This window comes from Sturnus vulgaris, chromosome 25, assembly GCF_052056855.1.
Source record: "Sturnus vulgaris isolate bStuVul1 chromosome 25, bStuVul1.hap1, whole genome shotgun sequence".
Classification (NCBI taxonomy): domain Eukaryota; kingdom Metazoa; phylum Chordata; class Aves; order Passeriformes; family Sturnidae; genus Sturnus; species Sturnus vulgaris.
In genome coordinates, this window is record NC_142267.1 from 7797469 (window position 1) to 7820595 (window position 23127).

Consider the following 23127-nt stretch of genomic DNA (forward strand, 5'->3'; position numbering starts at 1 on the left):
TTCCCCAGGAAAACTCTCGGCGGCTGCAGAAAGCCCGGGGCTCGCCGTGGCCCGGCAGTGCCGGGCACACACCACGAGCGCCGCCAAGCCGCGATACGATCGCGGCTCTTCCCCGAGCCCTTCCGGGGCTGGGGATCCTCCTCCCCTCTACTCCCTCCTCCTCCTCTCTCCCTCCTCCTCCTCCTCTCTCCCTCCTCCCCTCTACTCCCTCCTATTCCCTCCTCCCCTGCATTCCCTCCTCCCCTCCCGGCCGCTCTGTTCCTCTCGCGGCCCTGCCGTGACGCAGTTCCGGGTGATGATCTGGGGCACGTCCGGCCGGGAGGATTTGAAATTGCGAGGCAGTGGCGGTAACGGTAGGGCAGCGGTAGCTGCCATCACCCCTCAATCAGCGGGACAAGTGTCTGTGCGGCGGCGGCGGTGGTGGTGGTGGTGAGTCCCGGGCTTCGCTGCTGAGTCCCCTTCGGTGCGGTTTAGATGCGCTCTCAGGGCGAGCGGGCGGAGCTGCGCCCAGCTCTGCCGCGCTCCTACGCTTTTTCTTTTTTTTTCTTTTTTTTTTTCTTTTTTTTTTACCTGCTGGCGTGTTTGCTCTGGCAAATTGCTCTTAAATCTCTGCTCAAACTCCGTTCTTGCAGCGTCCTGGCTGATGTCAGCAGCAGTGTGGCAGCAGGGCAGTGACAGTCCCCCTGTAAGGCCGCATCTCCAGTGCTGCGTCCAGTTCTGGGCCCCTGAGTTCAGGAAGGACGTGGAGGGGCTGGAGGGTGTCCCGAGTAGGGCAACAGAGCTGGGGAAGGATCTGGAGTACAAGTCCTATGGGGAGTGGCTGTGGGAGCTAGGTTTGTTTAGCCGGGAGAAAAGGAGGCTCAAGGGTGACCTTATCGCTCTGGAACCACCTGAAAGGAGGCTGTGGTCAGCTGGGGATCGGCCTCTTCTCCCAGGCAACAAGTGAGAGGATACGGCCTCAAACTGCGCCAGGCTTTGGTGGGACAGTTTTAGGAATTTCTCAACAGAAAAGGCGATTATACACTGGAATGGACTGCTGTCATGAATGTGTTAAGCTTGCTTAAACACCAGCGTGGTGGTGGAGTCAGTGTCCCTGGAGGTGTTTAAGGAAAGGCTGGATGTAGCACTTAGTGCTATGATCTAGCTTAAGACGTGATGTTTGGTTGTAGGAATTGCTGCGTGTGGACGGTCGGGACAAACTCAGGCACCCTCTGTATTCTGGCCTTGAAGTTTGCAGTTTATTTCGTAGGGCGTGGGTATATATAAGGCCCTGCTAGGAACTGCAGCCGCAGCTCAGAGCAGGACAGAGAGAGGGATAGAGCGAGAGTAAAAGGAGAGAGCGTAAGAGAGCCTAAGTAAGAATGAAGAGAGAAGAGAGCGATTTTCCCGTTTACAATTCAATAAATCTTCTTTTATGTTGAATATTCTAATTTCCACTAACCAATGTAATACAAGATACAAATTCTCTAACATTTGCATGCAACCTATAGGAATCACTATATTACCATGTTTTACTGCTTTTCTTATATCTAAATTTAATCTGGGACCCTTCCTGCCATGCCTAGGGAGGATGTCTGCTTGCTTTTTGGTATTTGCAGCATCTAACATTATCTAAACAAAGGGGCCTTCAGGCATTCAGTTGCTTTCAGCCACACAGTCGAAAATCGCTATAATTTCTATTTCACTTATGTTTTCCATATTCTCAAAGTCTTTTGCTAGGCACTCGTATTTATAAGGTTTCCCTAATTCATCCTTCCCAACATTTAGTCATAAGTTGGACTCGATGATCTTGAGGTCTTTTCCAGCGTAATTGATTCTGTTATTCTAGAAATTAAATGCTTGCTATGTTTGTGAAAATTCTCTGTGGTTGATCCCAGTTAAAGTCATGGAATAATGCAGCTTCTTCCCCAGACATAGTGAAGTCATGAATATGGTGCCCTATGACTTGAGCTAAACTTCTGTTGTGGTTTGTGAGCAGTGGAACTGGAAGCAAAATGAAGCAACAGGTTATATTAATAATGTGTTTTGGTAATGTTTGTAGTGGAGGGGACTTTTATTAGTTATAATTCAGTCATTTAAGCCCATCCCACAAATGAGATAAAACCTCTGTAGAGGGCAGAAGCTGGCATTTTATTTCTGAGTTAATTCTGTTTACTTGAAATTCCTTCTTAATATCCCCGTTGGGGCAATGATAGTAATATTCCAGTTTGATTTCTATTCTGCATGTATCATCTGAAGAGAGCCGTAATATTATCTCAGAATAGGTTTTCCAGTTACTGTGCTATGATCCGAGGAGATCGGTTGCAGATGAATGGGTAGGCTCAGAATGAGCAGCTCAGGAGCTGATGTATGGCTGACGTGCTTTAAACAGTGCTTGTGTACTCGTGGTAGTGTGGCCTTTTTTCCAGTGGACTGAACTGAAAAGCTCTTTTGGAACCTGGGGGTTTGCAAGTGACCAAATATAAAGAAAGACAAAACAGTAGATTTGGAATAACCACTGACCCTTTCAACTATAAAACAGTTAATTTAAAAGACTGTGGCTGCTCTTATGTATTTCTGGAGTCTAACATAATCTTTTCTCTTTCTATTTTTTTTTTTTTGGTCCAATGTACAGGTCTACTTGTTTATTCTGAGCCTTTGCGAAATCGTTGTGGCATTTAGAAAAGAAAATACCCTAATATCCTTAGATCCTGCATTTTCTTATACTGCTGAAATACTGAGGATTTGTGATTTACAATAGAGTCACAATGAGGCGAAGCTCAAGTATTGCTGGAAGCAGCAGTCGACAATCTATGATGGCACTGAGAGTGCAGGGTAACAACAAGATGGGTCTTCAAACACCTCAGATGTAAGTCTTGCTGGTCAGAATTAGTTTTATATGCTTATTTTTATCAATGTGAAGAGATTTATCATAGTGTGTTTGAGTGTGTGAGTAGCAACCGAGGGAAAAAAATAGAAACAGTGAGAACAGGGCTCCTTACAGCCAAGGATGTTTGCACAAGTGCTCTAGTTTTGTAAAAGTACTTGCTTTAACCTTTTTGTGTACCTGTGTCACATTTCAAATGGTAACACTTTGTACCATGTTTCTTGGGAGGTGGCTGAGTGCATCAGTTGACCCTTCTAAGATGCTACTGTGATGAAGGTGCTTAGGAATATATGAGTGCATGTCTAGCTCTTTACGAGCAAAAGATGAATTGGTAGAAATAGTCACTTGCATCCTTCTCTGTATTCCTCAGGAAGGACAGGACCACCTTTGGGAAGCTGAGCATGAGCAAACCTACATCTGCAGCTTCAGAAAGAAAAATCAGCTGTGTTGGGAACAAGTATGGTTAGCTTTCATTCTCTGCAATGTAAATTAAAACAAAAATGGTCCTGCATAATTTTGAGATTTTTCTTTCTTGACAGATTTTCATTATAGGGAATAATGGATCTGTGGCAAGCAGACTTTCAGGTCTGCCTTCCTCTGATCCTTGATCATTAAACAATAGTGCTGCAGAGCAGGAATTGCTTTGGGAACCATTTTTTTTTCTTTTTCTTTTGGGAATGATGTGCACTGCAGACCTTAAGAGTATTTCAATACATTTTCCTGTTTAAGGAAGAATGACATCTGAAGTATACTCTGCATTAGTTTCTTCTCTGTAAGATACAAACCTTCCAAAAATCTATAATCTTTCTGCTTAGCTCATGACTGTGTTGTGGGTATCTTCTTTCATAGGACCTCAATGTTACCAAGGTCTTTTCCTTTTAAATATTCCTTAAATATTTTAGTGTTTATTTACAGTCACCAACATTTTTTTCCTTCATCTTTGGGGTATTTTTCTGCTCTCTGAAAGTTTATTTCTTTCAATAAAATGAAGAAAATATTAGCCTAGGATGCAGTAATCCCTTTGTTGTACATGTGGCATTGTGGCTTCCAGGTTGATGATGTTTTTCCAATCACCTTAAATTAAGAGAAAAGTTCAAGTATCATTTGTATAATAAATGCAAAGAAAACATAAACGTAGCAATTGTTGTGACTTAAACACGAAAAGAGTTCTTCATTCTATGTACTTGTCACAAGAGCTGTATTCACTGTCTGCCTTAGAGTGAGTGGGGCTGGAGGGTCACGCAGCAGCCAGTGCGGTGTGTTCGGGACAGAAAAGATAAAGGATCCCCGGCCCCTTCAGGACAAGGCATTCATCCAACAATGTATCAAGAAGCTTCATGAGGTAACATATTAACTTATTCTGCGTGTATGTTATGAGATGTAAAATGTTCTAATCAAAATGGTTTTTCCTCTTGGTTTCAACTCTAAGTTGTATTTAGTGAGTTGTATTCCGTGTTTCTTTTGCACAGTTCCTTGTTGAGAATGGTTATGGTCACAATGTTTCCATGAAATCGCTACAATCTCCATCAGTTAAGGACTTTTTAAAGATCTTCACCTTTATCTATAGATTCCTCTGCCCTTCTTATGAACTGCCTGACTCAAAATTTGAAGAGGAAATTCCTAAAGCTTTTAAAGATCTTGGGTAAGATGATTATTGTTAGCCTCCTGGGCTGAATAGATATGCTATGGCTAGAGAATTAAAAGCTAAGAATTCTGCGTTGATAGTTGGGGAGAATGGATAGGTTTCTCTATTCAGATAAGACTCTGAAAGTATAATGTTGTGATTGTTTTGTTTCATTTTTGTTTAGCTCTAGGTTTGCTCTCTGATTTTCAGTGTCTATTGTACATTTTAAATTTGAACTTGCACAGCTATAAGCTCTTGGAATCTTGCTTTGTAATGTAAAATTATTTGTATAAAACGTTGAAAGACAAGACACAATTTTCTTTTACAGACCTTTCTGTTCATTCTGTTAGAATCTAAGAACTAAAATTTCCAGAAGTTTAGATCAATTTAGTTTAAAATATGTTTTCCTGCAATTTTTCTCATTCTGCTTTTAAAGCAGAACGTGGAAATAACAAAAATGACTGTTGAGATGAGAAAAGCACTAAGTATCTAAGTGGTTTATTGCTGAATTTGTTCAGTGTTTGAAATCATTAACACCCCAATGCTTTCTAAGAAAGAAAATCCGCTGCCTATTGATAATTGGGAATTTTCAGTCTCATTTAAAAAAAAAAGTGTATTTTACTCCTGTAGCTTTGGAACCCTTATGGTGTGGAAGTGCCAGAGCTCCTTAAATGTAGGTGTAAATCTGTTTTGTTCACTTCTCAGTATTTTAATAAAATTTTGTTTTAATCTGTAACATTTGAAACTGCTGACCGAGCCTGAAATGTTGAAAAGGATTACACTCTGCTACACCAGGAGTGTAATTCTGGATAAAATGACTAATTCTAACAACTCACTTGAAGTTTTGAGAGTTCAAGGAGCATCTGGATGACACTCTTGATCATATGGTTTAGTTGTAGGCAGTCCTGTGAAGAGCAGGGAGTTGGATTTGTTGATCCTTAGGGGGGTCCCTTTCAAACCAAGGTATTCTATGTATCACTTAAATGAGAAACCCATGATAACTGAATAAAAGTGCTGTAGGAACTCAACTTATTTTCTTTGAAATACACTATAAAGTACAATTGAGTTTGCTCTTCCTTCTGTGCCTTCATCTATATACAAAAATGTGCTGCTTTATTTTCAAAATCTGCTGGTTTGTTTTCATCACAACTATTAAAAATGTATCTTCGTTGGCCTTATAGATACCCATTTCCTCTGTCAAAAAGCTCCATGTGCACTGTGGGTGCACCACACACCTGGCCTCAGATTGTGGCAGCTTTGGTCTGGTTAATTGATTGTGTCAAGGTAACATTTGTCTTAAGATAAATATTTCCTCTTTCCCGGCTGGAATGTTAGTTTCGATACAGATCTAGTAAATATTTTCTACAAATCTCCTTGTCTAACATATATGTAAAGAAAAAGGTTGATGGTCTTAGCTGTCATCTGGGAGCTGACCCTTAGCCTTATGTTTCAGTAACTTTTAAAGTGATTTTTTCGTGTTATAGTGTGATAATTTTTTTCTTTCAATGTATGCACTGGATAAATTCATGTATAAAAAAAAGGTGAGGAAATGCTGGCTTATCCATACATTAAATGTGAGAAGTTAGTGGGTGTAATCACTGAGTAGAACGTTTATCTTCAGTCAAATGTTGTGACATCTGCCATTATCTCCTAAATTTGAAATCTAAGGATGGAATTTTCAATTGAAATTATTAAATTGTCCTGTGATTCTGGTACAGGGTGACAAGTTCTGTGTTCAGATGGGGTGTTTTTATTTAATTTTGGTTTTGTTTGGATTTTTTAGTCGTGGTAACTCTTGTTGCTGCCAGCTCAAGTCTGAGCAAAGCTTGGAATCTGTGGCAGAAGTTCACCACTGCTGAACTGAGCACCCATGAAAATCCTGTTATTTTTTGCTGAAAAGACATAAGACAATTTGGCAGTGTTGACTGTCCAGTTCACACATCTTTACCTGTGTGTTTAGTCAGCTTAACACAGGTTCATTCCAACCTGCTTGCTGAAATCCTTATCCAGTGTTACTCTGTTTTGTGTTGTGAGACCAATATGAAAACGAATGTATGTCTTCACATTTGCTCTTTGTGTGTGCACCTCTGCCTTCCAGCTGTACAATGCCATCAGGGAAAATGCAGCACCCTTCGATGCCAGACAGAGCTGGGGAGGAGAGACTGATGATGGAATTGTACATTATGAGGTACAATTAGAATCAGAATTACTCCCGTGCTTTAATGACACAATTTAAATACAGTTTAGATTGTTGTGTCATGTATGCATAGATTATGTTCCCTTTTATATTCACAACACTTTCTAGGAAGTAGAGTAGCATTATATAAAAAGCCTGATCAACTGTTTCCTAAGCAGGCGTCATGACTATTGATGAAGACTGGGTATTAAACAGAAGTACCTTATTCTCCAAGTATCTTCTGTTTCAGTTCTCTTTTGTGGAGAAAGAGAATCATTATGCTACTTATTATTTTAGTAGAGTTTCTGGTATATTTGCTTTAGCACTCAAGACTTCTGAGGTTAACAGCAGTGCAGTGTAAAGACAGTGACTTAATTCTAAATCTAGTGGCTTCTGGCAATATCTACTCAGTTTACTAAGTAAAAATTGGTTGTAATGCTTTATTTCTGAGCCTTAAAATAGGGTGGCAATGTAATTCAGGCTCTTAGAAATCCAACGGCTTGCTTTCTTTTTAATTTATCATAGATTATTGGTACTACTCAGATTTAACTCAGTGTTAACTCACAACACGTGTTTGGAAGATGTTGCATTATAGCTAAAACATTTAATTAGAAAATTGCAAAAATCAAATAAAATCATTGTTTTGGACTAAGGTTACAACCTGATGGTTGGCAAGTAAAAATGCTTTTAAACTAAGTATGTTCTTCTACACCAATACTTATGCATATATGTTGATACACAATACTGGTGTAATTGCTTCTGAAACACCTGTAACTTAGTGTCTAGCAAATTCTTTCTGGGTAACCTTTCTTTAATTCTAGATTAGTTCTTTGACATCTGCAGATATGAATTTTAATGGTCATATTTACTGAAGAGGTCTGTTAAACAGATCTCCAGTTTCCATAAATTAGCCTGAGAGAATCATACATAAAGATGAAAAATTCTTAAATATTGTACCTACAATCTTTGTTAGATATCCCAGAAAAATATAGCATTTCCAGACCTTTCATAATGTGAATTATAGGATCCCCCTTCTGCCTGAATATAATCTGTTGACATTCTATGTTCAAAGGGAGGCAAACAGTTTAATTTTACAGAAGTACAATCAAAGCTTTGAAAGATATTTTTGATGTCTTGTCTTGGTTTAGGGCAAATTTGTGAGGAAACTTCTGAATGGGGTTTTTCTAGGAAACAGATTCAAGCAGTGTTTCCCCCAACTGGTTTGGGAAAAATATTTTTTTGGAGAGAAGTGGAGAAAAAAAACTTTATTTAACAGGCAAAGCAGTTCCCAGCATAAAAATGAACAATACTAAACAGCAAAACCTCTCGCTGCTCTGAAGAGATGACAGATTCAGAACGTCCCTTCTGTGGGTGCAGCCCAGCTCACTCAGGCTGTTCTCAGTCCCTCCAGAGCTGGAAATGTCACAGCCCAGGCCTGGTGGGACACAGCTGTGAGCTCCTGCTGCTCCTCTGGATTTTCAGTTTAGAGCAAGTTCAAACAATTTTAAGGAAAAGGGGAAAAAAAACAGTCTAGGGAACTTCTTTGCCTCAGCTAGCCAGAAAAACTAACTAAAAGCAAAGGAGAGTTTTTTTCCCCACTGTCTACTGCAGACAGCACAGTCAGTGTGAGGGATGCGGGGGAGCAAGTGCAGTCCATGATAACAAACTCTGCACCTCTGCTCTCCCCCTTCACTGCTGGAACCAGGCTTAAAGCTGCAGAACTCAATATTCAACACCAACAGAACAAGCTGGGGATACAAGCATCATAAAGCCACCCCATGACATATCTGTTTAATTCTGCTGATTGAGTAGATTTAGACTATCCAGATATTTTACAGGCCTTGGAATTGTTGAAATGAAATATTTTTACATTTTTTTCAGCTTTTCATGGACTATTGTGTGAAGTGCTATGATCTTTTCATGCAAGGGAGAGATACCTTTGAGGAGTTGGATGCTGAAGTGCAGTCAAAATTAAGTAAGTTTTCAAGTTTTAATTAAGTCTTCAATTGTGTTACTGTTTTCTTCAGTTTGTTCAGTTTACAAATGAGAGTGATCTAAGGGAATCTGAAATTCCTAAGTACCTTTCAGTTACTTCAACTTAATGCTCTCTTCTTTATATATATATATATATTAGTAGTCCAGATGGATAGGTCATGATCTGCTATCAGCTGTAGCTGTGTCACCTGGTTTTTTAATGGCTTTGTCACAGAAAACCAGTATACAGTTCTTCAGATGCGAACTCCATCTATGCAGATGACTCTTGTTTCTGTCTGTAAAAAAAAAAAAAAAAAGAAAATATTTTCAGAGGATGCACACCTGATAAGTAAGAAAGTTCAGATTTTGAAAGCTCTGAAAACAGTCTGCAAGAGTTCCAAACTCTATTATGAGGGTTCCTGTATATGATTCAGCATGCACCTGTGTTTGTCTTCAGGGAGGTGGAAAATGATGAGGATTTTTTGACTTCATCTCACCACCTACAGAAATACAATGTGAGAACAAGGAAGAAAAACATTTCTTACTTTCTTTGTTCTCCTATGAAAATCCAGACTAAGGGCCCTTTGTTTGCAAACTGGAGCCATCCATTAGAGAGGAAATAAGCCACCATACTGTTGCTGGATATTAGGAAAAAATAATCATCCCATTGCTTGGCAAAGGCCAAGTGAAGTTAGGGAAAAGATGTCTCAAGTAGCAAGGAAGTATATAATAAGAAAGAGGTTGTTAAATAGGTTTGATCTGTTCTAGCTTCACAAGGTAGTCCTGACTTACATACTTTCCTATGGTGTGGGCTGTATGAGAGTTTGGAAACCCTTACCTCTTGGGAGTGACTTTGAGGACTGAGAAACCCATTTCTCTTCTTGTTTGTTTTGGGGTTTTTGCCTGGTTGCATTTTAATGAAAGGTTTTTCTGGTAAGTTTCTTGGTTGTTTTTAGTTATTTCTTTAGGGTAAAATATTTGTCCAGATAATGCATATTTACTATGCTGAAGCTCAAGTTCAGATACTCAGGATAGGTGGTGATATTAAGTGAGATTAATTTGTAAGCCCACTCTCTCTTCTGCTCTCCCACAGAGGATTTATTTAATATAGATCAATTCCAGATGGAAAGTTTAGCAGCTGAAAACAAAAGACTTCAAGAAGAGATTGCAAGACTAGAAAAAGAAAAGGAAAGTGAGCCGGTTAGTAAATTAGGTCTCTGTTTTTATAGTGGAGTTGAATTTTATATTATTGACCATTTCTGAATGAAGATACTTATGATACATAATAAATGGAAATTTTCAGTGCTTTGAGATTTTAATTAGGCTGGGTTTTTAGACTGTATACCATTATAGAACAAGGTTTTTTCTGTGGAGTCTTCAGTCACTATTTGTTTGATAATTTGCATAATTTCCAGGTAATAAGGTCTTATATTGACTGAAATATTATTAAAATACTTGTACCACTTTTTTTTTTAATATAAATTTCAACATTGTTTTCCAAGTGTGTTGGTATGACATGTGGGATTCAGTGGTAACAATATATTTTATAGAAAGTATTTTACTTGAAAAGCCAGATTCTGCTTTTAATGCATCATGAATTTAAAAATGGGTTATTGGCTGCACAGGTGGCAGATTGAGACTCCTTCCAACTGTGCAAAATGTGCTGAGTTTATTCCTGGCTTTCCATGCCCTCCAGTTTTATCTGCCCTCCACATATTATTAGAATTGAGTTGTGAACTGCCTGTAGTAAGAATCGTCTAAATGCAGTGTCAGATGCAAATGAGAGACTTAAGGCTGAAATGTAAGAATCTTTTCAGACTTCCTTGCTGTTAATTTAAAGGTGTTTGACATGACTCAGCTGTTGCAGAGATATAAAACTTAAGAACTTTAACAATTTTTTATTTGTGCTATTGATACTGACCAATTACTCTACTGTCTTGTGTGGAAAGCAAAGTCATTGTTTTATATTCATCTGAGAGTAGTTGTTCTGTTCACCCATTTCCTAGGATCGTAGAGTAACGGTACGAAATGTGAAATCGTCTCTTCAAGCAGACGTCCAGAAATACCAGGCTTATTTGGCCAGTCTGGAGTCTCATGTAGCCATCCTTGATCAAAAACTGGGAAGTCTTAATGATGAAGTTGAGACTGCAGGTAAGGAGGCCTTGATCACAGTCAGGACAGTGAAGCTAGAAATAGCCATTAAATAACTGTAGTTCTTAGCCTGAGGAGAGAGTGAGATACCTGGAGTAGGATGATGTTGCAAATAAACTTTCTAGAATGGATTGCTAATAAAGATTATTTTTTTTGTCCAATACTCTTTATACACTAGAGTAATGAAATGATAATGATATATAATAATTACTTTACTTACTCATAAAATACAGAGGTGAGGTTTATGTATTTAGACTGGTATTTTATGTCTGTTTCACGAATGTTTTCTGAACTTAGAAATGGAAGTAGAAGCAATGAAGCAGGAGAATGCCCGGCTCCGTCATATCTTAGATAACCAAAAGTACTCAGCTGTGGACATTGAGAGAATAAAGCACGAGAGAAATGAACTGCAGCAAACTATTAACAAGCTGACTAAGGAACTGGAAGCAGAAGAACATCAGCTGTGGAATGAAGAGCTAAAATATGCTAGACATAAAGAGGCGGTATGTGAGAACCCCACTATACTCAGAGATGGCTGTCAGTTTTCATCATGCAAGCTTAAAATTGGAGTCTTGATAATTTCTTTCCTAAATAATCTAACAACACCATGTAGGTATCTAACCAGGCAAAACTGACAAGAATGGCCTCTGTTTACAATATCCCTGAAAAATTTTCCTTTTCCCCACACTTTTTTCTGTTTTGTGATTAATGGAAATGTATTTTTTCTTCTGCATCATAAGAGATGTCGCTAGAATATGAAGTACTGTCAACTCTCACGGCTATAGCATTAAGAGCTTTGATAACATTAGCATGCCATTGCTTTGATAACAAAAGAAATTCCAGGCTTATGTTAATATTTCAGAGCAAGAAAGGCAAAACTAGTGAATTTGAATCAATAGCTTTGCATACATTTAGGACCTGATTAGTTCTTTGTGTAGAAGTTGTAATATCTTTCCAGGGCCATGTTCAATCCCTTCAAAAAGTATGAAAAATATAGTCCTATAAGTGATGGGATTTAAAAGCTTCTGCTTTGCCAATTGGGGAACTAAAGAAAAAATCTCAAATATGTGATAGGGTTACTCTTTAGCAAGCACTTGTATTAACTTAAATCATCATGTGCAAGTATGAAGCACATAAAACTGGAAAAAAAAAAACTGGGTTCTTTAATGTTTGCATATAAATAGCACTCGTTAATTAAAAATTAGAGCATTTAATAAACTTTGTTTAGAGGCATGCTCAAATTAGTTTGTAATAACAATGTGGCTGTGTGGCATTTCCTGTCATAACTAATGAGAGAAGCCATATTGACATGATGACTGATCATTGGTTTAGTATTATTTTCCAGCATGCTTTTGGTTACCTATCAGCTAATTGTCAAAAACTTGGGGCAGGAAAAATTACGGCAGATGAAAATGGAAAACCACGTGTGAAACAGTTCAGTGTCAGCCATATACACTGAGAAACCTAGCTGAGCAAACTCTTAAAGAATCATAAAACAATACCTAATGCAGCAAACTGCTGGACTGGCATTACATACAGCTCTTAAATACTGTGGTGTAACAAGGAATCATGTCTATAGAGAGCAACTCAGGAACTTGTTTAAAGTACTCTATGAGTACGTCTTGCAAAGCTTTTCACTTGTATCTCTTCTATAATTTCTGCCCTTTTTCTCCTCTGAGCAGATTGAAATGCAGCTGGCAGAGTATCATAAACTGGCTCGAAAGCTGAAATTAATTCCAGTAAGTGCTGAGAATTCCAAAGGCCACGACTTTGAGATTCAGTTTAATCCTGAAGCAGGACCAAATTGCCTAGTCAAATACAGAACTCAGATCAAGGTAAGTCGAGTCAACACTGAAGGCTTTAGCTACCACTCAGAAAAAAAGGTGTGTTTCTTTGGAAATGCTGGAAAGGTCTCTCAATCTCACAATGAAATGTCATTGAAAAGCTTGTGTGATGAGTCACCATAATGACACTGTAGTATATGAAAGAGATTTGGTATTGGAGAATACAGTAGCCTAAAAAAATAAAAGGAAAGGATGTACTGGGGTGCATCTTGGTTCAAATAATGTCAGATCTTCTTGTATGCATATTACAGGTTCCCCTCATGGAGATCATCAACGAGACTGAGGAAGAAATTCTTAAAGCTACTCAGCGGAAAATGACTTTAGAAGATACTTTGGAACAGGTGTGTTAGTTAATGAAGGTTAGGACTAAGATATCAATCCTAAAACCTTATCTGCTGCTTTCATTCAACCTTTTGCATGGGAGAAGTGTAGTGTGTTGGGTTGGTTTTTTGGATTGGTTGGGGGTTTTCTGAGGACAAGCAGAGGGGGAGAAGCTGTGAGAAAACAGCTTTAATTGTGATGGAACCTAAAAGTTTTTCTAAAACTTGGAGTCTTTGTTAGTTGAAATATTGTATATTCCCTGAATTAAAATTTATGTAGCTTACATATATTGGACCATAAACATTGGAAATACTTGTTTTTAATAAATTGCTCATTCCAGTTGATTGTGTGGCTTACCATCACTGGCAGACTTTCATCAAGAAGATTTGTGGCAATATTGGATTTGAGATGGATTGAAAGAAGGAGAATTTTATTTGCTCGTTCTTCTACCTTTACCTCAGTTTTTATTGCTAAGCATGATGTCATGTGGTATGGTCCTCTTGGCCAGCTGGCCTGGCTATGCACCTTCCCAGTCCCTTGCCCATCCCCATCTTACTCAATGAGGGGCTCTGTGAGGGATAGAAAGCCTTGGAATGCTGTGCTAGCACTGTTCAACAGCAGCCAAAACATTGGTGTGTTACCAGCACTGTATTAGCCTTTATCCACAACAAAGCATAATACAGGCTGCTATGAAGAAAGGTAATGCCATCCCAGCCTAGCCTAGTTTAATTGTGGTTTTGGAGCTACCAGGTGTAGTTTGTGATGGCACGGATTTATATGCTGGAATTTTTTTAACTGTATTTCCTTGGGGATGTTTTCATCCTAGGTGAATGTAATGCTAGAGGACAAGAAACGCAGTGTGAAAATGCTGACAGAAGAAGCTGAAGAGCTGGAAGATCTTTACCAGCAGAAACTTAAGGTAGAACTTCTTACAGGTTGATGACAAATTATCCTTAATGATACTGTTATCCTTAGTCTTTGTATTTATAGATAAGTTTTTGGATTGCATTTTTGTTTGGGCTTCTGCCTTTGCCTTCTTCACTTGCTCTTACAGGATTTTTTCAGTCTTTTCAGAAAAGTGGTTTGACTGCTACCTTAACTGAATCAGTTTTCACTTTCTTGTAAGATAATCTGGCATGATACTGTAGCAGATCCTGTAAATCATAAATTACTGCATCCAGTAATAAAAGCAGCAACAGTCATCTGACCTCAGGATGTCTCCAAGCACATGCTTGAAGGAGATTTTAGGATTAACAGAATCTGCCTCGTCTAATCAGTTTGTATATAATAAATACATTTACAATTTTTAGTAAATGTGTTTAATCAGCTTCTGTAAAAACTAAGGAAAACATTGACCAAAAGCATGTTAAATTGCTTTAATGATCTCAAACTGTTACTTGCTTTAGCTTCCTTTTCCCAGCACAGGAGCAGTCCTTTTCCCCACTCGCAGTTCAGCAACAAAACGTAGCCCTCTCTGTTAACAACTGAGTGGCTCTTTCGGTACTTCCCAACTTCTCTGACAATACTGCTTTGGTGGGGCTGTGGTGCTCTGCAGAAAAAGGTTCTTTGAACTAAGCCGGTGTTTACTATATATGCTCGTGTAAATCCAAATTCCTGTTCTATAGCCATGGGTTATTTCACTGCTAATACCTGCAGAGTTGTCTAAAGGCAACGAATTTAGTTTATATTTTTCAAAACCACATGAAATTTAGCTTTTGATCTGTGCTCTCGCATAAACTGTTCTCTGAAGTTAAGCTCATAAAATACACAGTTGCCACTGGGTGTTTATAATAAGATATAGTCGTGTAATTCCTCTTGTAATTTTTAAAATGCTATTTGTAAGCCTTAAGGATTAAAATTATTTTTGAAAGATGTTTCAGCAATCAATCGGAATTGCATGTTGCGTTGATGGTAGAATTTAGTTTGGTTTTGTGGATTGTATAGCACTAACAGTGTCATTCTCCTTGAAGAGATAATTACTTGGAATTGTGCGCTCTTTTAGACAAAAAGGAAAAGCTATTTTCCTACTCAAATGTGGTTGTATTGTTTTAACCTAGAAACAGTTGTGCCGTTTCTAATGTATTTAGACTATCTAAACAACACTTTTTGAGTTTAACTCTGAAGGGAGAAAAGCTGCAACACAAACCTTTTAAATATGGTTAGAGGAATAAAGAGATGGTTAGGCTTATTCTGTGATGGAGATGATACAGAAAACAGCTGAAACTTTAGGTTTCGGAGAGATGTCGTTAGGGATTTTTTTCAGTTCTGAACTTGAAGTTACTTGTGTGAATTTTGAATTCAAGCATTAGGATGTAATCAGGTAATAGAAGAAAAAAAGTTCAAATTATTTCTGAGCAATGCAATTTTTTTCCTCTCTTTCCTTATGACTCTAGGAGATAGAAGAGGAAGAGCAAAAATGTGCAAAGGAACTAGAATCATTGAAGCAGCATAAACAGTTACTTGAGAGTGGTGTCTATGAAGGTCTCAATGAAGCCACAAATGAATTGCATGATGTCCAACGACAGTAAGACTCGTAACCTCTATGTTTGCCTTGTTTATTTTGTTTTTTAAGAATAAAGATATTCTCTTGAATGCAACACAAACCTGTTTCAGCATGTATCTATCTCAGTGTATTAATTTCACAAGTTAACAACTGAAAGATGTTTCTTCTCAACAGTATTTTGCTAGAGTATTTGTCTGCTGTATCAGAACTCCTGTTTTCCATGTAATTTTATATATATATATGATTTAGCAAAGAAATTAGTTTGTTTCCAAACTTACATGAGAACTCCATTTTATACCTCAAAGTCTGGAAAGAGTATTGGGACTCTAAGGTACATTGTTTCTTATCAGCACAATCCAGTCCTTTTTTTTTTTTTTTTAAGTTGAGTATTAATATATTCTAACTTGGTTCAAATCAGTACTAATAGAAAGAAATGTATGGCTAAACATGATGATAAATCAGACTTGAAGTGATTATTTTACATTTCAGGAATTCTCTAATTATGGACATGACCTGAGTATTTGTACCTTTTAGATACCAAGTTGTTTTGCAAACAACAACGGAAGAAAAGAGAAAAATTGGTGCTAACTTGAGTCGTCTTATAGAAACGGTTGCTACTCATATAGCATCTATAGTGGTAAGCTAAAATTTGATATTCAGAATTAAATCTCTCTAGAGACATTTGCACGTAAACACTTGGAAATAAGAACTTACTCTTTCTAAGGAAAATTATTTAGTTGCTACACTGAGTCCGTGGATTCTAGATAGAATAATTCCATAGATAATTTTTCTGAGAAAACCTTTGGTATAAATAATCAGAATTGATCGTTAAGTTTAAGCAGTAACATTCTGTCAGGTTAAACCTGCTTCTGGTAGATGTCTTTCAGGAAAATATTTCAACTGAAATCAGTTACCCTGTGCAATGACTGCTTAAAATGCTTTAGCAGAATCAGTAAATACAGACCATGATAGAGCTAATAAAACTTTCTGTACCTCTTTTCTAGAAATACCTTGATGAACAGAATGCGAAAGTTTACAGAGACTATGAAGAATTCATGTCTGAAGATCTATTGTCAGACTTGACCAGCATCCTAGACAGTTACAAAAAGAAGGCTGAAAGTGTCTAATCACTAGAAAGGTGAAGATAAAAATGCTGCATTTCTGAAGCTCTGGTATGGAGCTTTCTGAAAGGGATGGGTAATACCTGTGTTTAGCACTGAAACTGTTTTTAAGTGGAAGGAAGTAGTTATGAAAGTTCTTTGTTTTGTTGACACAAATACATTAAATGCATTAATGAATTAAACAATATATTCGCATTTTTCTTAAAAAATGCTTTGCTCAGACTTTGTACTTTCAATAGCATGTATGTGTGCATTTAGGGCATGTGCATGACAGACAGTTCACATCCTTCCCCAAGCCTTATTTTACTAGCAAGATAAAATGTAAATGTCTGCTGTTTGTTCAGTTACCTATGAAACTGCACAGAGACACCTCTTACATGAGTAAAAAATCAAAACCTCTTTTGAAAAGATGATTAGTAGTCTTGTAAAGAGTCTAGAAAAAGAAACACAGTAGTTTGAAAATGAAGTTTTGTCTTTAGCTGTTCATACTCACAGATGAAACTTTACTGAACTTCTTGAATATGTGAACCAGAGAAAGCTCCAGGTAGGACATCATATGAATTCTGGCTGTATATCTAATCAATTCTAGGTTTGGTTCACGTTAGAATACCTAAAAATGATCTAAAATGTCTGTGTTCTTCTGTTAAGCTAGTTGGACAGACTGTATTTGACTTTTCTTCCTCAGGAAAGTAACAGTAAAATTAGTGCGTGGGCAGCTCTGGTCCAAATACATTGAAGAAAGCAGATTGATGCTGTGTGGAAGTAGTATCTTTTTATCTATTCTGTGTATAATTTTGTGTTAATAAATAAATAAAACCCAGCATTCATATCTTGGATAGCTTATTATGGTATCTCCCAATAAAAGTGTTGAATTATTTGAGTGTTGTTTTTAGAGGTCAGACATTCAAATATAAAAAGATACAATTTTGCAGTTGTTTAAAGGCTTTTAGCAGCTGACAAAGGAAACTGCTCCTTAATTCTACAATATTTGAATGAAACATAGATCCCTAGGATATACAACAAAACTTGAGTTAGACCATCTAAACACAGACTGCAAATAAAAACCAAATTGTCTAACTCCAGGCTATTTTTGCAGAATGAGTGTAAAACTCAGTTGTCCTTAACATAGCACGTGAATCTTCTGGCCCTGGTACGAGTATTTTGTTTCAGATATGATAATGATGACATTTAAGCTTCTAATTTTCTGTTCCTTTTTTATACTCCAGAATTTTAATTTGACAGCTAGAAAAGTCTTCTGACAGGTGGCAAGTTTTTATGCTTTCTTTTGTTGTCCTCTTTTATCTCTACATAATCTTACTTTTTTGTTTTCTGTAACAGACTAGTCTTTACCATATCCCAATTCCTTCTCTTTAGAAGTTTTTTCCTTTTGTGATCTCTTTAACATTTTTGTTATCTAAAGCAATGTAGCAATCTAGTGTAGCAAAACTATGAGCTGTATATGAGAGCCACATTACTTTAAAAGTATGTGCTTATTTAGGGGCTGTGCTCTCTCTTGACTCCCCCATACCTGTTTTTCTCTGTTTTCTCTGATCTTGTGTTTCTTAGCATCTGTAGGTTCCTTGCCATGTCAGTAGTCAGTTGATTAAATGAAAGCAAAATAAATGGCATTTCCAAGGGCTTTATATTAACTCTAAAGAACATGGGTCAAAGAATCAAAACCACACTGCCTTCACTTAATGCACTGGCCAATGTAATATTCTGAAATTAAAGTAGTCCAAATAATAAAAAAAATCCATATTAGTAACATTGGCCATGTGCTTTTGTTATTGGTATGTATGTCAGTTAAGTTAAACTGCCTTTAGAACCACCTCAAATTTGGGTATAGGTCCTGTAAAATACTGTGGGGCTGTTTGCTGTAATCTAACAGATCAACATCAGCCAACATTTACTAGGTACTTTGCCTTTGCAATTTAAAAATGGAGGGAATTTTTGAATCCTTGTTGAACATGTCTCTTCTCTGATAGTGGAAGTCAGGTATTTTTTGATTTGTATGCTGGAATATGGCTTTTAAATTCAGGCAGTAGGCACTAGAACATAATTACTGCTCTTAGTTTTGGTTTTGTTTCTTTATCGGAATATAAAGTTGTAATGAGAAAGTACCACAGCACCTGTACATTTCCATAATGTGAATCATTTGTAAATTTTGGCTTTTGTATGGATACAGTTGCCTCATTTAGTGCTAGTGTACCTTTTGTACAGTTTAATGTGTCACATTTTTGTGTTCTTATACTCAATAAAATTTCTTATGCCAGTTTCTATAAAGGACTGATTCTTACTGCAAGTGTAGAAATGTGATGTAAAATCCCAATTAATCTGACTTTCCTCGAGGAACTAGATAATCATCTTAGCAGCAGATACTAATTCCCTGGCTGTCTTTGCTGTTGAACATAGAGGAAAAATGAAATACAGAAACATCTTCATTGTAAGCTTTACAGGAGTAAAAATTGTTTTAACCTTTTTAAAAATAGATGACTTTTAAAAAATTCTTAGGAATATAGGGCCAAGCTGCTTTGACAGTGATTTATGTGGTGTCCTTTTGGCATTTATCTCGCCAACCAACCTTTTGCTATCTCAATATTACATAAGTATTAATATTACATAAGTATTTCCTTTACGTGACCACTCTTGAATCTGCTTCTAATTTCATTGCGTCCAGCTGTTAACCCAACACTGCCCAGTCCACCACTCAGCCATGTCCCTGAGTGCCACATCCCCATGACTTACAAATGCCTCCACAGCTGGTGATTCAAGCACTCCCTTGAGCAGCCTGTTCCGATGCTTGGCAACTCCCGCTGTGAAGAAATTTTTCCTAATAGCCAATTTAAATCTCCCTTGCTGCAACCTGTGCCTGCTAAGGCTTTAACTTTGCAGTGTCTGTTCAGCTCACTTGTATGAGGCTTCTGCAATGGTCTTCATTGGTTTTGCAAACTTAAAGCATGGCATGCCCACACAAGCCTTTAGTTATGAGCTGGGTAACAATTTGTGCTCTGTGGTTCTGAAATATTTCCAATAGTTTGCCTGCTCTGGCTTTTATGGGAGTTCTCATCCGTGCTCCAACTTCTGTGGTAGAATTAAAAAAAACCCTATATTTTATAATCTTTTGAAAGAGTAAGAAAAGAAAAAGCCAATAGCTGAAGACATTCCCTTTTCACTAACAGGGGCAACTCCCTCAGTGCAATGCTCTAGTAAAAAGGGAAGACTGGTTTCTCATGCTGTAAAGCAATGGAGATTTTGTAAACAAGGGTATTGCCTATTAATTCCTAATGTACAGGTTATTTGGTATGCAAGTATTTTGAGCACTGCAAACAGTCTGAAGAGACTATAGGTGTAACCTTTCCATTCTTCTTTGGGGTGCACATGTTTGCTTTCATACTGGAAACCTTAATGTGTCATTTAGAGCCAGTTAACCTTCCTCTTTTGGCAGTAGTACAGAACAGGGGATTTGACTATTTTTAATGCTTCCTGTCTACAGATTTTTGGCTCTGAAAAGGTCCTGGTACAATGAAATCATGTATCATTGAGACATTTTTGCTTGTAAAGCTCTCCACCATATAGGGCTATTGAATCTTCATTGGGATTTTACATTTTAGGTGCTTGTTGGAATTTTTGATGGTATTTATTCCTTTTTAAGAAATGGAAGAAGCACAGAAGACGCAAAGGTGTCAGTGTCTCCCACTGGATGAAGGACTATCAATGCCTTAGCCAATGTCATATCTAAGAGATGTGCACTGACATCTTCAGTCCTTTATCAGGAGATTAGCAGAGACCAATCACTCAGCATGAGGAAACTCTTAATTTTGCAGGCCTTTTTTTTTTTTTTTACAACGTTATCTGTTAACAGGATTTTTCTAGGCAAGACAGATGATAGGTCTGTTATCTACTACTGCCTGCTGAAGAGTGGACCCCTTGTGAACCCTGGTTCATAAAGGTCTACCAGTCACAGTGTTTACCTGAGGTAGACAAGATCACGTCTGTCTATGGGATGATTGACTGCACTGTCCCTCCATTACAGAAGTTCTTATCAACAGCTTCATGATAACAAGGAGCTTTTGTGTTTTCTGGCCTGTATGTTGTTTTCCCTAGCACCTCATGCATGAGACCACCGTGAGTTTTAATTGGCAGTGGCCTCATAAGCATTTTTGTCTCAAGAACCCTTTGCACAAGGAAAAGATTGAAAAGGCATGTAGCATTGTCTGTTACTCTAATTTCACCTCTAAAGAAGCATTTATCAGTCTGGCAAGACTCCAAAGCAGAAGGAAAGACAGGTGGTGATGGAATGTGCATAAATATTTTGAAACAAGTAAGATGTATGTAATTTTATTTCATTTTTCCTACAAGGATTCAGAATGGTGAATGCCTTTGTATTGGTAGAAGTTATGTGGTTCTTCTGAGAACACCGAACACTAGAGCAGTCATAAATGACAACTGGTATGCCCAGCTGAAAGGCATTCACTATTCTTCCTGGAAAATAGCATCTGGAGTTACTAGTTCTAATTATCTGGAAGGTCTTGATTTGCAATGGAAATTACATTACATTTGAAATGCAGCTTGGACACCAAATAATGGGGTCTGCCTGACTACTGCTGGGTAGTGACTTACCATCCTCTTCCCCACTCCCAAGGGTTATGCCATCACTTGTAACAAAGTTATAAGGAAAGCTGCAGAGATTAGTCACACAAGACAAGAAAGGGAAAACAGAAGTTGTACAGTTTGGACACATTTAGGTATTTTAAGAGGAACACCACAAACTTGAAAGATAGAACTTTAAAGGTATAAACAAGAAATGAAGGAATGACAATTCAGCATTAATGAAGATCTCTCTCAGCAACTGCGGGATGGTTTGATTCCTCAGAAGCTACTTCTCATATGTTTTATTATGGGTGCTGAGAACACAAATACTTAGCCTAAAAACTCCTTAAATACCATTTGTCTTTTGGGTGTGCTTGTCTTGGGTTTGCATGGTGTGATGGGTTGACTTGAGAAGAAGAAACTCAGAGAGAAGTTCTCTCTAAGGCAGCTTCTTCTGTGGGGCTTGGGACACTTTCAACAGCCAATGGGAGAAAGTTAGTTTGCTCCGTGAACACACGTTTTGAAGGAGGTAATCCGGAACTGAGTCTTTTTGTCTTTCCGGCGGCCGAGCAGGTAACATCAACCCGAGTTTCCCCCGCCACGCAGCGGGGAGGCTCGGGAGGCCGCTTGGGCCCCATTTGCAAAGAAGGGGACCTGATGGCCGGGAGGAGGAAAGGCTCCTTGATAAGACCTTCACGTCTTCCTCCTCCACGGGCCTGCGGCTCTGGGGTGGGGAGCCCAGTTCCTGCTGCTGTCTGAAGGGCCGGGCCTGCCCAGCCCCCACACGGCCTGGGGGAGGCAGCTGGACCCTGTCTGGAAGCAGAGGTGGCCATGGGCAGTGTGGGGCTGCAGCCCAGCCCCAGAAAGGCTGATTAACACCTCAGCCACCCCCCCAGCGTAGCTTGAGCCTGGCACAACTTTTGTAGTTGTGTTAAACTTTAACTCTTTAGTGCTCAGATAAGATTTGCAAAACCTCTGGCCTTCCTTTGAATATGAAAGGGAATAAGAAGATTTCTGAAGTCAGTGAAGCACGACCTAAGTTTTTTAGATGGAAAGAGAATGAGGAGACGCTGTCAAGATGGCTGAAAATCCTTTTGTAAGATTGTAGGGATGAACTGATGTACTGAATATTTCTAGAAACCATGGAGAAAGACATGGGGGGTTGGAGATGTTCCATTTTGAGAGGAATGTTGAATTTGTCTTTACAAATGAGTTGTGGATCAGCCTGTAGATAAGGCTAGCACAGAGAGATAAAAGAAACAATGGGATGGATTCCACTGATTGATGAATGGAAAGAGATATTTGCCTTTACAAACAAACTGTAGGGCTGCTGATAAATGAAATTGGATATCGAAAGATGAAAGAAGCAACGGGGGGAAAACTATGAATTCTATAAGAATTAAAAATTAAAAGGGAGGGTTATACATCAGAGGGGAATTTCAGGTATCAGGCGTTCCGGGAAGTCTGTGCCTCTCAAGTACCTCAGACAATGGGGAAAGAGAGAGGGAAATGCGGCTGGGAAAATAGGATAAAAAGGAGGCTGCGTCCTCCAAAAATTTGAGAGATCCCAGGGGAATGTCCCATGGCCTCTCCCTTTATTAGAATAAAGCAAAAAGGACTCCTCTGTCTCCTTTTTGGACATAAACCTCTGGTGTTTGTGGATTAATTTTCCTGACAATTTGATGGATGATTTGACCAAAAAGCACCTGTGTTAAGAATTTTTTGCCCTGAGGAAAGAAAGGAATCTCAGTTTTCTGAGGATGAAGCCTGAACAGAGAGAAAAGAAATGAAAAAACTTTTGCTGTGGAACATTTTATTCTTAAAAGTAATACCCCATGAGACAGACATGGCGTACATCTACAGCGTTAGGAAGGCTGTGAAGTTGGGAGGAGCGTCACGGTTGCAGGTTCCCAGGCGGATGCAAATCGTGAAAAATGAAACCACAAGAGGACTGTTT

The 23127-nt window shown here is 38.3% G+C and overlaps 1 protein-coding gene across 1 annotated transcript; it reads left to right on the forward strand.

The window, feature by feature from the left end:
• Positions 1-282: 282 nt before the first annotated feature.
• Positions 283-18857, forward strand: LOC106860561 (kinetochore protein NDC80 homolog). The gene is made up of 17 exons (XM_014888454.2): positions 283-429; positions 2615-2848; positions 3237-3323; positions 4085-4208; positions 4336-4508; positions 5672-5774; positions 6589-6678; positions 8548-8641; positions 9734-9840; positions 10647-10791; positions 11089-11294; positions 12474-12626; positions 12887-12976; positions 13783-13875; positions 15350-15480; positions 15994-16096; positions 16464-18857. The coding sequence occupies exons 2-17, from the start codon at positions 2748-2750 to the stop codon at positions 16584-16586; spliced, it is 1923 nt and encodes a 640-aa protein (XP_014743940.2). The 5' UTR covers positions 283-429; positions 2615-2747; the 3' UTR covers positions 16587-18857.
• The last annotated feature ends 4270 nt before the right edge of the window (positions 18858-23127 follow it).